General features: G+C 38.7%; 2 protein-coding genes across 2 annotated transcripts; both read right to left on the bottom strand.

Moving 5' to 3' along the window:
• Positions 1 to 256: 256 nt before the first annotated feature.
• Positions 257 to 7,831, bottom strand: LOC146322012 (uncharacterized). Its single transcript, XM_084727384.1, has 8 exons — positions 7,616 to 7,831; positions 5,662 to 5,690; positions 5,094 to 5,120; positions 3,841 to 3,951; positions 2,897 to 2,953; positions 1,212 to 1,337; positions 1,016 to 1,129; positions 257 to 900 (listed from the first exon to the last, which is right to left on the bottom strand). The coding sequence occupies exons 2-8, from the start codon at positions 5,662 to 5,664 to the stop codon at positions 793 to 795; spliced, it is 546 nt and encodes a 181-aa protein (XP_084583510.1). The 5' UTR covers positions 5,665 to 5,690; positions 7,616 to 7,831; the 3' UTR covers positions 257 to 792.
• Positions 7,832 to 9,899: 2,068 nt separating this feature from the next.
• Positions 9,900 to 15,476, bottom strand: LOC146322011 (membrane-spanning 4-domains subfamily A member 4A). Its single transcript, XM_084727380.1, has 7 exons — positions 15,347 to 15,476; positions 14,115 to 14,365; positions 13,000 to 13,101; positions 12,851 to 12,907; positions 12,307 to 12,489; positions 11,794 to 11,919; positions 9,900 to 11,012 (listed from the first exon to the last, which is right to left on the bottom strand). Exons 2-7 carry the CDS (start codon positions 14,343 to 14,345, stop codon positions 10,932 to 10,934), a joined length of 780 nt encoding a protein of 259 aa, XP_084583506.1. The 5' UTR covers positions 14,346 to 14,365; positions 15,347 to 15,476; the 3' UTR covers positions 9,900 to 10,931.
• Positions 15,477 to 17,776: the final 2,300 nt, after the last annotated feature.

The following is a 17,776-nucleotide window of genomic DNA, read 5'->3' as shown; positions in this document are numbered from 1 at the left end:
AATCCATCACACGCTGCAGGATTTCACACAGAAGTGTTTTAGATAAAGAATAAATTCAGTGTTCTTGAAGTTTTGAGCTTCACCTGGAAATCTGTCTGCGCTCAGTCCAGTGCATTTCATCCCTTCAGCGCAGCGCACAGTTTACATTTTCATAGTTTAATATTTTGGAGTGTTTCCACACAGAGCTGCTGTATACAAATACATAAGAGCAACAAAATACAAACCACACCTCATGAAAAATAAATCTTAAGAGTACTATAGTGACATGCTATGACTTTATTTGTGGTTCTTTCAAATGATGATTTAATTTATTGTTCTATAGCAGTTTTACAAATGCATTTTTCCCTGCTTGGCTGTAAAGGACTGTAAAGCAGCAACTGTAAAACTATTACAGTAATCTAGTAAATGTATTTAGTTACTTTCCAGTTTTTACATATAAAATGCCTTAAAAAATGTACCTGCAAAAAATGCACATATGTTGAATATATTTGCGCTACTTCTGTCATGTTTTCTGTTTCCATAAAAAGTAAAGTAAGAGCTGAAAATGTCCTTTTTATTGACCTGTGGTGGTTTAACGTGTCACCTTTCTGCAGTGATACGGGTACAGTGTGACATCACTGGTGGGTGTGGTTTCAGGTGCAACAGATTTTTTAACTTTTACCCAGAAATCGTATAACTCCAACTCCACTGTGATATATAACATACTGAGTCGGTATGTAAGTAATATATAAGTTAGTGTAACTGCAGTGACTGGATGTGAATACACGTATTTGAACAGTTAGTCTGTTTAAATCAGCTGTCTGTCTTCACGCCGTCCTCTCCAGGTGTCTCCTGGTTTTGAGGCAGGGTGCAGAGAGGCTCGGAGGTGGTGCTGCTGATGCGTTCAGGGTCCTCAGACTGCTGTGGGAGACAAGAGAAACAGGACGGGCTGCTCAGAGGCTGCTGCAGGTAAACATTTAATAAACTTCCTTTTCTGCTTGTTGGCGTTAACAGTGACGTCGCCCCGTCATCGTACCTGTGGATAGTCATTAAACATGGAGCACAGCCCGGTCAGAACTATAGCCAGGCTCATCAGCGTCCCCACACAGAAGCTGGTGATGAGGATGGCCAAGATCCCACCAATCAAACCCTGAGGAGACGACAAGTTTAGACTTTCTGCTGCCGTTGTGCCAGGTTGCCACTTTCTGGAGATAATGTGACTGTGAACCCACCATGGAGTCATAGGAGACGGAGTCACAGGAGGAGCCCTTGCAGTATGGGACGTGTCTCACCAGCACAACGAAGCCGAAACCTGACAAAATCACTATGGCCAGGTGGAAACACACGTTCAGCTTCAACTGGAATCACAGCACAAAATCACAGCTTCATTTTACATGAATTCATTTTACACATGAACTGAAGTTAAAACCACTGAAATAAATAAAGATGGACGCTGCGGTTCCACTTTAACAGCTGTGCAAAAATGAAGCCAAAATATCTCTGATACAACCGCTCCATCTTGTTGAGTCTGTGCAGTCATGATCGCAGTTGGAGATGTGTTATCGAGGCTCCGCCCACACAGCCAATCGATCCAATCAAAAACAACTTTATGTTTGACAGGAGAGATCTGAAATGTATTAAAAGTGAACTGTAGACTTGTAATGGACACATGAAGAGGCTGAGACGTATAAAACAGTATCATCGGCATAAAAATGTACATGGTGAGCAAGGATGTACCAAGAACAGACGTATGTTGGACACCAGTACTGACCTTAAGAGATCTTCATTTATCTACTGACATGTGCTGGATATTTCTGTATAACACAGACTGTAAATAAAGATGGCCGCCGTGTCTCCTCTTCCTTCTGCTGAATAAAACAAATGAGTCCAAAGTATTTCTGATACGAGGGCTGCCATCTTGTTTTGTTGATGTCATTTGGAGCCAGAGTCTGTGCAGTACTGATCGGGGGTGGAGCCATGGTATCAACACCCTGCCCACACAGCTGGATGACTCAATGGCGAGCAGAGCTCAGCTGTCAATCATGACGTGGAACACCCTTTTGTTTTTAACAAATGACTAATTAAAACCAAACTGTTAAGAACATCTTTTGATATTTGGTTCATGTCCCATCTGCTAACGTAGAGGGGGCGGGGTTTATGACTTATACTGCAGCCAGCCACCAGGGGGCCAACCAGATGTTCTGGACTCACTTTTGGGTACCTATGTCATCCATCTGTATAAACGTCAATGGTCAAAACTTTCTTCAAGCTGATCTCTTCTTGTAAATGTGAGTATTTACTCTCAGTGTTTGTAACTGTATCAGAACTTTGTTTGTTTGTTGACGACCCCTCAGAATAATCTGGGGACCCGTTGGAGGAGCCGCAGGACTACATAAACTCACAGTTTCTAAAGTAGTTCAAACTACAAACAGTAAAATGCTCCTCACACAAAGATGCATCGACATTTTTACTGTGGAATAATAATAACATTTAATACTTTAAAGGAGAAATTTGTAATAAATTTACTGTTACAAATCATAAAATGACCACAATGTGTCATCAGAGATTTAAGAAACACGTTTAAATATTTGTTTCTCTGATATCAACTCATAGCTGCAGTGTTCTCCTTTTCTAGAACCATTTCTGTTTCCTGTTCTCCACTAATCACAGTTCAAACTGAATGTCAGTGTCTGTTTATGAGTCATAAGAAATCATTAATAATCTGTTAGAAGGAGTAGATGTTTATAAGTGTTAAATTGAGTAAAATGTTAATGGAGTTTGGCAGCAGTTTGTATTTTCAGGATAACAGACTGAACTTTACATCAACAGACAACTGACTGTTTGTTTTTTGTCAGTGAGCTGGAAAGATAATAAACCATGATAGTTATTAAAGAGTCTGTGGAGGTGGAGGACTCACGCAGGAGTAGGCGGGTTTCCTGCCGCCACACACCAGGAAGGAACCACACAGGATGATCTGAAAGAAGAAATCAACATGTCACACTGAGCTGGAGGAACAACACCAGCAGCAGGTCAAACAACTGGGTTCTACGGAGAATCTGGAGCAGAGGAACCAGTTAATTCTACATTCTACATTCTACTGATGTTTACTGAGACGGTTTGAGAACAGTGATGTTGGGTTCTGTCTAAATGTGGACGGTGGCACTGAGATGATGAACCAGGTTCAACATGAAGGTTCTTTTCATCCGAAGAACCATTTTAAAAAGAAAGAGTTCTTTAAGGATTGTTGAAATCCTTGAAGAACTCTGTCAAGGGTTCTTTGTACCATAGTATTAAATTATATATAAATATAATATAATATAAAATTATAATATAAAAAGCTTCTCTGTAGAACCCCCTGGTTGGGTTCTAGATAAAAACCTTGAAATATTAAAATGTTCTCTGTAGAACCCCTGGCTGTGTTGCTGATAAAACCCTGGGAATATAAAAATGTTCTTGGCAGAACCCTGGGTTGGATTCTTGTTAGCACAATTACAAAGGCTGAAAGGTTCTGGATAGATCCTCCAGACAGGGTTCTAGGTGGAACCACTGTACCACAAAAGGCTTCGCTGTAGAAGTTCTTACAGGGGGTTCTAGGTGGAACCTGTCACAGATGGTTCTAGATATAACCCTTTATGTTGGGTTTTAGGTAGAACTGTTTGAGAGGGTTCAAAGTGAACTTTTACAAAAGGTTTTAACAAGAGCCAAAAATGTTCTTCTATGGGGACATGCTGAAGAACACTACATGGTTCTAGTTAGAACCTGTACATAATGCTGTCAGTGAATGTGGAACGTTTTTTAATCGAGGTGATGAATCATGTGATAGAACAGCAGATATCATGAGAGTCAGAGCAGCGTGCTCACCCACGTTCCACAGATGAAAACAATGAAGAGTTCCTTCTTCAAGGTCGTTGGCGCCTGATGCAGAACGGAACCCAGAGAGACGTCCAGCAGGCCGAGCACCATCTCCAGTGCCTGCACAGGAAGTGATGTCATGTCACAGGAAGTCACAGAAAAATCAAATGTCTGATCTCCACTGGAGAGAAACCTCCAACATCTGTCTGCAACACTCAGCTTCTCCTGAGGGGGGATTTCCAAAATAAAAGCCTGTTTAAAGGGACAGTTCACCCCAAAATTAAAAACAGATATTTCTCCTCTCAGCTGCAGTGAGAGTTTATCCATCCAGATGGTTTTGGTGTGAGTTGCAGAGTTTTTGGAGACATCAGCTGTAGACATACTTTTGGTGTTCAAAGAGCAAAAATGATTCTATCTCTACATTTCTGCAGCTCACACCACTTTTTTGTTGCCACTGAAAAAACTCCAGCTCCCATGAGGCTTTGAGATAAATGCTGTTGCTGTAGTTGTTGTTTATCATCAGTCAGGGAGTTCAGTCCATTAAGCTGCTGATGGTTCCATGAAATCATCAATAATGTATCAGGAGTGAAGAGACTGAACGTGTTCTCTTATCACTGTTACACAGTCAGTCTGATTCAGATATATTTACAATTAATGTTGTTGTTATTATTATTATTTATTCTTGTTATTGACATATTTTAAAATAACCAAACTTTTATTATCTAGAATTATTTTTTATTAAAATGTTCATTGCAGCTCGATTAGAAATACTGTATCATGATGTGCAAAGATTCATGTGTTTAAGCCTTCGACCACTAGATGGCAGTGTTGTTTCTATCTTCACTGTTCTGACTGCATAAATAGTAGCGTAAACTTTTTTATGCATCCGGTGGTGTGTTTGTTAATATGTGACACACATTAATATTCTGGTTTTTAATCCTATTCTGGATGTGGTGATGCTGCTTTTAGACATCATCTCCACGGCTTCAGAGCAGAGGAGCAGAAATATCACAAATCTAGAAATAAAAACTCGTCTGTTCAGTCAGACTTTTATGGACGCCATTTCTGCCACCGAAAGAAAAAATATCCCCATGGTAAATTTACAAAAATCTAAACTGTGAGATAAAAAGTCAAAATTTCGACTTTTTACTTACTTGTAACAGTACTTGTACTCAGATACAGATTTCAGTACTCTTTCCACCACTGCTGAGGAGTCAGGTTAAAGTCAGAAGGTTTTGTTAGTATTTTAGCCGTGAACTCACCCCAAAAGTCTTCAGATCCTCCTGTCCCTGAACACAGACAGACAGACGGACAGACAGACAGACAGACAGACGGACAGACAGGGTGTTAGCTCAACAAAGCAGCAAATTTGTCTCCCGACATGTCAAACTGTGTCTTAACATCAATTTGCCAAAATGTGGAACAGTTCCTTCAGTGTTTAAACATTTTAATCTGGGATGATGGAAGTCACCTCTTCAGTCTGTTCAGTCAGTGTTACAGAATTTGATATTATGAATTATTTTTATATCCAAACTTTTCATCTGCATCTTTATAAGCATGAGGCTCAGTGAGAATCAGGACATACAGAAGAAAGAAAAACTCTCTGAAGTTTGGAGAGGTGTTAGCTAACGTAGCATATTAGCTAACATTAGCCATCATCAGTTAGTGGTCAGAACCAATCAGGCTGCAGCAGGAAGAACTCTGAACTGACAGGTGAAGAGACAGACAGGTGAAGAGACAGACGGGTGAAGAGACAGACAGGTGAGGAGACAGATGGTTGAAGAGACAGACGGGTGAAGAGACAGACAGGTATAAAGACAGTAAACTCACCATGTTTCTGTCTGGTTCTTGTGCAGAAACTGCAGAACAGATACACAGTCAGTCAGTCAGTAATCAGTCAGTAATTAGTCTAAACATGAATTCATGAAGTTTCTATTTTTGCTTACAATCATTAAAATGTCCCACATGACCATGTCACTGTATTTCTATTTTAAACTAATGAAATTCATTAGATTGAGTCACTTGGTGTTTTTAAAGTCGTGATATTGAGCTGAAACAGATTCTACTTTTCATTCACAGTCAGATGCTGCAGCTGAGCTCAGCAGACGGATCAGAGCGCTTCAATGTTCAACACAGATGGTTTCATAAAAGAAATGATCACTCAACTCTAAAACACGTCTGACTCACTTGGTGTGAGGCTTCAGATGGATTCCTCGGCAGTTTTTGGCGTCTTTCTTCAGTGAGGCGGTTTTTATCACGGCTAACTGCTGATGTTAAATCTATCAGATGCTGCAGTGTTTCATCCAGATGTGTTTTGGATAAACTATAAATCCAGAGTTCTTGAAACTTTGGGCTTTCACCTGGAATTTTGTCTGATATTTCAAATGATGCAACAAACCTCAGTCCAGAGCATTTTATCCCTCCAGCTCAGCGCACAGTTTACAAACTTGTTGCTCCACCACTTCAGATTAGGACTCGTTGTCCTTTTGTCCAGGTAGTGACGGACCCTGGTAAAGAATGCTAGGAGCGATGCGGTCCATAATGAATTTGAAGGTGGGACAGCAGTTTTGGGATGAGGGGGCTTATAAACGCTGTCGATGTCCCTTTTTCCTGATAAACCCACAGAGTTTATGTTGTTGCTTTCCTTCTAGCTCGTTAACTTTGCCTCCATTTTGAAGTGGCGTAAAGTTTCCTCCATCACCGTCAGACGGGATTCGTCCCTGGAGTCCATCAGGCTGCTAACATGTTTTATGAGGATTGAAGAGTTTCAAACTTTGATTTAAATTTGTTGAACCAGTCGTTGATAGTTTTCTGAATTGCTTCTGACACTTTTTTCCACATCACACGTTCAGATTCACCATGAGAGTCCGACTCGTCAGCCAGAGGACCAGTTAGCTGCCGGGTTTTGGTTTTCTCCTTACCTGAGTTGGCTGCGTGTTTTTGCGGGTCTCGGGTTTGTAGAGGCGGATAATCGGGTTACAGGAAACTCATGAGAGCAAACTTTGACTGAAACAGTTTGAATGATTAACGGAGAGAAGCTTTATTTCATAAACGGACTGCGACTGACTACTGCATTGTTTTTGCTTGGCGGTTGTACGGAGGACTGAGACTGTCAAAATTTAAAAAAAAAATCTCAATGAATGAATTAATATGCAATTAAATGCACCAAATGTTAAAAAATAAATTAATGTAATTTATTCTATAGAATATTTATGTATTTAAGTAAAAAATTAGTAATTAATGTATTATATAAAATACATTTAGGGAAATAAATCAGGGGAAATGCAAAGAGAAAATGAAACATAAATAAATACATGAATAAATTAATTTTAAAATGAATAAATTAACAACTACAATGAGGCATTTAATGGCATATTGATTTATTTTATTTTACTTTTTGTCAGTTTTGGTCCTCCACATATTTGTAAACATAATTCAAACATTCAGTGCCAAAGGAAATTCATGCCATTTTTTTTTACATGATGAGGTCATATGGTTATTTTATTTTATTTGATCTTCTTTTACTTTATTTTAAGAAGAACTTTAAGTTAAAAAGAAAAACTAATTTAATATGAAGAAAATTGCTGCACACATCAGATTTATTGTTTTTTAAAATATCATGATAAATATTGTATCACGGACTTTTAATCGTATCGTACTACAGGTGTTTGGTATCATTCAACTAAATCATCATCAACAGACGTTCAGCAGTTTAACACAAAGTCCTGAATTATTTTTTAAAAGTATCATTTAAATGCTCCAGTAATCATATTGATGAGCTCACCTCAGCTGCAGCGAGTCCGGTGGTCCTGATGTGTCTGAGCTCAGGGTGCGGCTCCGCTTCCTGTCTGCCGCTTCGTCTTCCTCCTCCTCTTCATCATCATAACTGAGTGACGAGCGGCAGAAAAATCAATAACAGGAACCAGCAGGCGTCATGATGAGGAGGAAACTGGATTCACACTCTGAGATGTCAGATACTGAGACGACTGACCACACACACAGGGAGTGAAGTTACATATCAATCAGATTGTCCTCTATGAGATGTTCAGCTCACATTTCAAATGATCATTTTTTCATTCTAGTTGAAAGAAAAGTAGTTTCTTCATGAAACACAGTATGTGGATTATCCTCAGAAACCAGGTCATGATCTCTGTGAAGTGACACTGGTTTTTATTATTTATTTATTTTTTTTTTTTGTCTCTTTGACTTCTCTACAATATAATGGAACTAGATGACACTCAGCATGTGGAGCTCAGACATCTCTAAAACTCTGCACCTCACACCAAAACCATCTGGATGGATAAACAGCTCTTATATTTATATTTTTTTTAAAGTTCTCTTACATCCCTTAAAATCAAGAAGATCTTACGACCCCCTGTGAAGCTCCAGAGACCCTTGTGGGGGTCAAGATGCCCAGGTTGGGAACCACTGATACAGAGTATTATAATGTGTAAATCCTTTCACCCGTATAGATTCTGTACTTTCTGTCATCTGACAAACATTACAGGAGATGAATCAACACACCTGAAGAGACCAGCAGCAGTTTGGACTCATTCAGACTGAAGATTTAATCTATTAAATAAAAAGTAACAAATACTCTGAGGAGGAATACTTTTACTTTTACTTAAGAAGTTTTCTAACACTAGTACTTTCACTTCTAACTGAGTAATATTTAGTAAATGTAACAGTACTTGTACTTGAGTAATGTCTCAGCTCACTCTTTCCACCGCTGACAGTAACTTTCTTTTTTTTTCATTTAAAATGTTTTAAATGAAAAGGCAAAGAAAATGATAATTTCTACCCATTTCAGCCATATGTGGTCATTGCCTCTGTTACATTGTTACTTTTTGCACAGTTAGAGATGCATCTTGGTTGCTTAGCAACCACCATCATCTCTGTCAATAAAACTTAAAAAGTGGTTTTGATTTACAGTTTCCCGACATTAAAATACAAATAATTAATTAATTTGAATCAATTAAAGATGAAGTAGGGGAGACCAGGGACAGTTATAACACTTGTTGTCTCAGCAGCTCTCTCTCTCTCTCTCTCTCTCTCTCTCTCTCTCTCTCAGTAATTCTAGATTAATATAAAATTTGAATCAGATCACTGGTGGTTATTATCCTGCAGAAAAATACAGCTGTGAATATATGAAAATATTACAGTTTAACACACATATATAAATTAATTTGACAAAAGTTACATTTTCTTGATATTTGATTTTTTCGAGGTCAGAACTCAAAATGACTCTTATGGTCGCTCTAGTAGTTCTGAATTCTGCTGCTTCTAGTGTTAATCAGAATTTTTAATAACTAATTTTCTCATTAATTAAGTTGCTTCTGTCCAGTTTTCAGTGACAGCTGCTGCGAGACAAAATGAACAAAGTTGGGCTGTAATTGACTCTTCACTAAGCCCCGCCCTCCTTAGTTACTGTTGCTAAGCCTGCCAAACTTTCTTTTCTCACACTGCATTTATTCAGTTTACAGTGATGACGGCGGCAGATTTAACATTGAAATTGTGAGTAATTGTTGGAACCCGAGGTCTGTGATTCTTTAGAGACGTAAACAAAAGCAGATTCTCATTTCTAGATGATGACGGTGGATTTTTTCGCTAAAATAACGACTCACAAGCAGATTTCATAACTGTAACTGACTGATGTAAGAACAAGAACCCTGTGAAAGTGTTTATGTAAAGTTAGCTAACAGCTGTGTACATTATATAACATTAATGCTAACAGACTAAGGCTAAAGCTAGCTTACATCTCAGATGGTGAAATACAGCAGGTATATCTACATGATAGATGACCCTCCCAGACCCATGAAACACAGTGTCGCCTCCTGCACACCTCCAACATGGAGAGAGATGGAAAGATTGACAGGCCGAGTTACAGTTACTACTCTATGATTGGACACTTGCTGTTTGGAGGCGGAGCTTAGCAAAGGGTCAGCTGTGTAAAAATGTAAACTCATCATAGCCTGAGACAGTAAAGCTAAAATATCACTGCTTCAAATGGAACTGAACTCATGAATACGATGAACTTTCATGTTTCCTTAGTGAGAACAAACAACGTGGAAAAAAAATCTTTGATTTATTTAAGAACTGTTGAGGACAAACATAAAGCCTTCAGAAACAAAAACACAAAAGCTTCTTACAGTGCAAACACTCTGATTGCATATGCATCTTTTTACCTATTTTTTAAACATATATCAGAAATATTCAACAATTTAACTAAAAAAACTTTTTTTTTTTTTTTTTATTGTGGTTGTTAATAAGAAAAGGTTAAAGTGCACAAAGATTTTGGTACCTTTCAGATGAAAACAGAATAGCAAAGCATATTTAAGTGTTTTTAATATCTTTATGGACATATCTCCCCAATGAACACATCTATATTATATTTGTCTGCAGTTGCTTTTGTTTTATGTTTGCTTTTTAAATGCATTTTCTGTAATGTTCTAAACTATTTATTGTCCTGCTTTTAGCTTTTGGTTTTAATGATCTCAAAAGCAATTTTAATGTTTCTTTAATGTTTTTATTTTAATGAATTTTCAAGTTCTGTAAAGCACCTTGAATTGCCTTGTGTATGAATGGTGCTATATAAATTAAATTGCCCTGCCTATAGAAACTAGATGATGCTACTTTGCACAAAGTCACCGAACTCCCTTTAAAAAAAAGTGCTGTTTAATTCTGCCTGGTTTGGGACAAACTTTCAACACATCAGCTTTTAGTTTTAGTGTCTTCTGGTGAATTCACTTTAAAACAACAAGTTTTAAGTTTCAGTTTCTTGAGTAAAAATCCATCTTTAAAATCTGATTCCTGTTGTCTTCAGTTTGTCCTGATGTGTTGCCTCTCTGCTGATGACTAACAACAAAATACAAAAGTCTGAATCATCACTTCACATTCAAACACAACCTCAGCAGATCAACCCCTAAATTACCCAAAAATGCAGTGTGACATAAAGATCATTTTGATTCCACCATCAAAAGAAAAGAACAAAAAACACAGAAAGAGACAAACTGTTGGAAAGATGATAACAGGTTGTCATGACTCTGTTGTAGTATCGCTGTAGTATCACTAGTGGTATTCAGAGTTTCTGTCCTCCCTTCTCATGGATGCAACAGGGTGGTGTCACTGCCGTGTTCCGACGCTGCAGCGCTCAGCAGAGCGCTGTCATCATCGACCTCCACCTACAGGTCAAAGGTCAAATCAAAAAGTCATCATCATCTGCCATCAAACTGATCTGTCTGTTTCAGTGGGAAAACTAACACTGATGTTAGCCTGCTGGAGAAGCTAACACTGATGTTAGCCTGCTGGACAAGCTAACACTGATGTTAGCCTGCTGGAGAAGCTAACACTGATGTTAGCCTGCTGGAGAAGCTAACACTGATCTTGGCCTCTTAGACAAGCCAACATTGATGTTAGGCCATTGCTCAGGCTAACACTGATGTTAGCTGTTTGGAGATGCTAACACTGATGTTAGCTGTTTGGAGATGCTAACACTGATGTTAGTCTGCTGGAGAAGCTAACACTGATGTTAGCCGTTTTGAATGCTAACACTGATGTTAGCCGTTTTGAATGCTAACACTGATGTTAGCCATTTTGAATGCTAACACTGATGTTAGCCGTTTAGAGATGCCAACACTGATGTTAGCCTGCTGGAGAAGCTTGATTTTGAGTGAATTATATCTAAACTCATTCTGACTTCTAAATGATCACATCAAACATAGAAATTAAAAAAAAACGTCACAGTACAGTAAACAGTTACTTCATTAACAAACCAAAAACAACAAGCAAACAAAACTTTAACAGCAAAGCTTTCAGACAAGTGTCTTTTAACTTAACTTTGTGGGCTGTGAAGAACGAATAACTAAAACTAAAAATTTCTTTCTAATTAGAGAATTTATTGATACACACACACACACACACACACACACACACAGGCCAGGTGACTGTAATAACATGTCTTACCACGATGCGGGCGTAGTTGGCGCGGAGTCTGATGGCTTTGACAGAGAAAACACAGACTGTGACGGCGACACAAACCTGCAGGACGAGAAGAACCAAGAGGAGGCCGAGAGGTCCGTACACAGACACCTGAAACACACACACACACACAGGTGTCACACACACAGAGCAATGCAGCACGTCCGTATGCTCCACCTGTTCTCACGTTTGGACCTATTTTTCAACTCGTGATCAATTTGCCAATATTTTTTCCACTAATCAATCAGTTGTTTGGTCCATAAAATGTTAGAAAATGTTGATCCAAGTCCAAGACGACATCCTAACAATAATGGATTAGCGATTATCTAGAAAGCAGATGTCTCACTCTGTGGTAAATCTTGAAAGTAATCTGGTTGTACAGTGGTGTTACAGAGTGGAGCTTCTTCCCTCACAGAGGATCTTTGGTCGACTTTCGTCTGTGATGTAATAAAACAACCTCATGTTGAGACGATGACTGAAGCCGCGTGACAAACTTACATCCAGCATCCACAACCTCTCGATGCATCGGTCCCTCTCCGCCTCTGAGGGCACGAAGCCCATGTAGGTGTCAGCGCAGAAGCGTTGAGAGGCGGGACGATAGGCCAGCAGCCAGCAGGTGTAGGCCACGCCCACCAGGCCGAACACAACGCTGATCAAGTTCCACCCCAGAGACGCACAAACCTGCACACAAAGCCATTTATTTATTTATTTTTCATTATGTGACATAATTAGTTAGATATATTAAAAGAATTTCATAATATTATATTACTAAAATAATCATTATTACAAGGATTTAAAAATATGCACAAGGGGCGGGGTCAGAGCAGCAGCTCCTCCCCATCCTCACGTTTTCCCATAAATAAAACTAATTCTTTGTCGTCTCGCTGGCTTCAAACAAATCAAAAATAAAGTCTTATCCTACAGTCGTATCATCAGTTCACACTTCCTCCAAATGTGACCAGAAACACAATAAAATCGATCGACATTTCAATCGATAATCGATAATTTCCTCGGTTTGATCAGATGAAGCGTGACAACTCACCAGTTTGACCGTCGTCCGCCTCACCGCCGCCAGAGCCAGAGAGCCAGAGATGATGAACTGAAGGAGAGCAGAGACACGTGCTGATCGTCCTCTCAGTCTGAACAAGCTCTTATCAATCAGTAATCTATTACTCAGTAAAGTGTACGTACCGTGACAGCGAGGCAGAACGGAGCGTGGACGAACAGGATGGGAGAGTAGGCGGCGGTCAGACTGAACAAAATACACAACACGCCGACGATGATCTGAACAACCTGGACACACACACACACACACACACACACACACACACACACACAGAGTTCTCTATTACTTTCCAGTATCATAGTGGTGGATTAAAGGGATAGTTCATGTTTTTCTCCACAGCCAGTGTATTACAAGCAGCAGGAAGTTGCAGCTGTGGTCAGCAGCAACACACATTTTAGACACCTAAAACAATCTGTTTAAGTGTACACTATATTTAAAACATTTTTACCTCTTTACCTCTCTGTCAGACAAACATCACTCTCTGCAAACCAACCAAACTCCACTGACTGACAAAATCAGTCACAGATGACAGGAGTTGTTGGTCTGCTGCTGCTTCCATCTGTCAGTGTGTTTCTGTTGTTGTGTGAGTTCTGTGTTTTAGACGGTTAGTCTGGATTCACAAAAGTCTCACAGTAACACAAACTAACAGATGGAGGCAACAGCTCCTGTCATCTGTGAGCTAAAACAGGACCCCTGTCTGAAAGCAAGGTAAATATTGGAAATAATATATAGTTTGCACTTAAACTGTTTTCAGTGAACCTTTTTTAATTTATTTCTTTTATGTTTTATGTTGCTGAGCTTCTGTCTTGCTGCTTCGCCAAACTGTCGACCGCCATCTGCTGCAGCTAACACACTGACGCTGGATAACAACACCACAGTACAGAAACACTCTATTCATAATTCTAAGTCTGTGTTTTTTTTAAGTCTACAGCTGTTTAAATTTAGACAAATAGTCTCCATCAAATAACAACAAAGACTAAAGTTAACATTCATGTTAAAGGCAAAACGTGTCAGAAAAATTATTAATTCATAAATTTCATGAGGCAGAGACGTCCTGTCCAACACATCAGATTCTAAATTTTTAAACTTTTTTCAATTAAAATAATAATAATGATGTAAAAATTATCATTATCTCTAATATCATAGTTACAATATCAGTCAAAAAAACCATGATCAGATATTTTTTCAGAATCGTTCAGTCCTAAAATCAAAACATGTCATGAGTCAGTTTCAGTCTCACCCCGAGGCCCTGTGGCTCCCCCCGCAGGAAGACAGCCGTCATATCGTCTATCTTGGTATGGGAAGGGGGCGGGGTCTTTGTGGCTGGGGGCGGGGTCTGAGTGGCAGTGGGCGGGGCCTGTGCAACGGCAGCGACAGCAGGGGTCTCCAGTGGGATGGAGGTATCGTCCTGAGGAATGACCTGAGTGACGATCACCACTCCACCGATTTTGGTGACGGACGTGGACGTCATGATGGAGCTCAGAGGGAATTCTGGGAAAATAAAAATCAGAAAAGACATTAAAACTCTGACTCAAATCAAATATCAACCTCCACAAATTTCTTCTATTTACATTTTTCATATAAGGACCGCAACAATCAGCATTAAAATAAATTGTTCATTTTAGTAACTTTATATATCGCTGGGCAATTTCGTATTTGATAATACTTAATAATTTAATGATTGATTTATATTTTTGACAAATAATCTGAACCCACAAATGAACTAAAGCTGTCAAATAAATACAGTGGCAAGTGAATAAAATATTTAAATTAAACAGGTGAAATATTTCCTCAGACTTTAACTTGAATCAAACTTTTTGTGATTGAAGTCTGTTGTGTTAGTTCAGCTGCCATCTTAAACAAACACAACGAGGATCCTTTGTGGATCCTGATCCTCTGCTGGTCTGTTTGTTTCACAATCCCTCCACCAAACTGCGGTGGTAAATCCTCATTCTTCTTCCTCATCCGCACTGAGGGATTTCAACATTAAAGAGGAACCCGTGTGATGACTTCAACTTCAAATACATAAGGTTACTAAATAAAGATTATAATACATGAGCCGAATTAACCAAAAACACCATGTGAAGTCAAGGCAGCTCTTATCTTATTTTCAACTGGTGTATAAATATCTTTATATGCCAAGAAATCTTAAATTCACAGAATTTTAAATGGAGTTTGGTGTAGAGTGCCGCATTGAGTTTCCAGGAAGTGCTAATTCTTAGGAATGACTCTTCATTTTATTTAACTGTTGGAATTTTATCATCAGTCAAATGTTATTTAAAAAAGATTTTTTGTAAAGGAGCAGACCGACAAACAGACCGCCGCAGTTAAACTAACGTCTCTTCATGTTTGTGGCGCAGCAGATTTAATACTCTGACCGATGGACCATAAAGGCTGATAAAAGTCAAAGAAATCCCTAAAATATCTTCAAACATATTAATGTAATTGTTTGCTGATGTTAGAAAAGTTTACCTGCAGTTTGCGTCGCAGTTTTCAGGCGGAGATGCGGAAGCTTTCAGACCTGAACTTGATCTCCAGGTTGTAAACTATGATGCATTCAGGTGCTGCTCGTAAAACTTGGAACTCTGAGTGACAAACCGGCCAAACATTTTAGGACAAAAGGAAAAAACACACTCACTTCACAGCAAAAAACATGATTGTTGTTTAGTTTGTGTGATACGGTAGAAATGACTCAATTAACTTTGTGTCATCTGAGCAAAAATAACTTATATAATGAGAACTTTTATCTTCACAGCCCATTTCTACTGCTGAGAGAAAAAAAATATCCCCATGGTAAATCATGATTATGAGATTTTACAAAGTCAAAATTATGAGATAAAAGGTGAAATTCTGAGACAAAAAGTCATAATTTCGACTTTTGATTGACCATGAGATTTTTTGTTTCAGTGGTAGAAATGGGCTTCCAGCATGCAGCCCACATTATAACCTGTCAACACCTGTAGATGTGATGTTTTCTGCCATTAAAACTCATCTTTATAATGTTAACGGTTATTATTTAATTAATTTAGTAATTTAACAAGGAAATCAGGGGAGACTGGGGATGGTTGTAACACTTTTTGCATTCCTCTCAGTTACTCAGAGACTATTTGGACTCGACCAACCAAACCTTTACATATTGAACCTGTATCTTGTCTGTTAGTTACCCATAATATTTAAAGATGGTCACACATGACATACCGTTCAAAAATATTTATTTGAAAGGAGAGGAAGAGGAGCTGATGGTTGCAATGATATGATTTTTAAAAAGTTGTATCACAATTCTATTGACTAAAAATGCAATATCATTAGTGGGAATTATCCTTTTAGTATTATAATTTTCATTTTTACAAGAAACAAAAGTGATAATATGATATTTATAATGGAGTGGTCTGAACCAAACAAACATGTTTTTTTTCACCTGGAGAAGAAGATTTTTGAGCTGGGGAATCTCTGCAGCTCTACAGAACCTCTTTATAAGACTGTCCCCAGCTGTAAGCGTCCCTCAATCAACCACACATGACCTATATGTGATAAATGTCCCAGCCCAATCAGGTTGTAGTTTTTAGGCTTAAACTGCTGCTTTATGTTTAAAAATATAAACAAGAATGAAGGAAAATATCCAGAAGAAGCTGAAGAAGCTGCCTGCCAACGGTGTGTTTTAATCTGAGGTTTCCTGTAATAATAATAAATAATTAAATCACACACACTGAGTCTGCATTCTGACATCTTTAAGTTTCTACTTATACTCTCAGGTTAGGTGTCCTGTAGCATGTGACTGAGACAGTTTTTATTCTTATTTTCCTAAATGTGATCTCTCCGATAGCACCTGAAGGCATCACAGCGTCACTTCCAAGAATCCACGCATGACAACAACTTCGCTTTATTTCCGTAAAGAGACGCTGCCTGCAGCCCAGAAAGCAAACAAACAGCAGGTCAAAGGTCACAGCTTCATCCTGAACTCTGTGTTCAATCTGCTCATCGCTTTTCACACTAAAATTAATTAAAGGAAAATCAATCGTGTTCTTTTCTTGAACCTGCTGACACAGTTTAAAGGTCAGATCAGATCAGATCAGATTTTATTGATCTCCAGAGGGATGTTCAGGTGTCACAGTAATGAGAACAGGCTGAGTGCTGCGCTGAAGTCTGTGAGCGTGAATCATTTTAATGATCTCTAACACTTCAGCATGACGAGATTTTCTGCTGATGATCTCAGTGATTTATTAATGAACATGGTGAGTTATATCAGTCTGTTATAACCTGAGGAGAATCCACCAACACAGGGGCGGATCTCGGAGTTGAGAGATCTGGGTCTCAGTCCAGAGACTGACGTTTAAGTAAAAATATTTTTTCACCTCCACTGAAATGTCTTCAGAGATTAAAGCCTCGTATCTGTTGTCCTGTTGCACCTCTGCTCTTCTTCACTGCTCTTTTCTTCAATCCTTTCTTCTCAGAAAACTTTCATCTCTCGCTCCTCTTCGCCTTCTTTCTCCACAAGTTTTCTCATTTCTTATTTTTCTTCCTTCATTCTTTTCCTCACTTTCTCTCTCCTCCTCCTCAGGCTTCCACTTCTGTCCTCCTCTCACCGATCCTCCCCTCCTCTCCTCCTCATCAGACTGTTTTCTCCTCTCTCCTTCTCTTAACTTCCACACAGTCTCAGCCCAGTGCTCCCACTACGGTCCTCCCTCCTTTAAACCAGTTTACTCCATCTGTCAGTCAAAGAATAAGCAGATCTATACAGAACAGAATGAGGTACAAAAAATATATTTGTTGAATAGAATATTTTGTCTTGAATCTTAAGAGAAGTGAATACTGACATTAACATAAATAAGAATATTTAAAATATATGAAATGTAGAAAATACTAAAACATAACTCTGAGCTTTGGGTCAGCTGCCTGGTAATT

This window comes from Lutjanus erythropterus, chromosome 9, assembly GCF_056507025.1.
Source record: "Lutjanus erythropterus isolate fLutEry1 chromosome 9, fLutEry1.hap2, whole genome shotgun sequence".
Taxonomy (NCBI): Eukaryota; Metazoa; Chordata; class Actinopteri; order Lutjaniformes; family Lutjanidae; genus Lutjanus; species Lutjanus erythropterus.
Note: the sequence above shows the minus strand (reverse complement) of the source record. Positions and strands in the feature narration are given on the sequence as shown.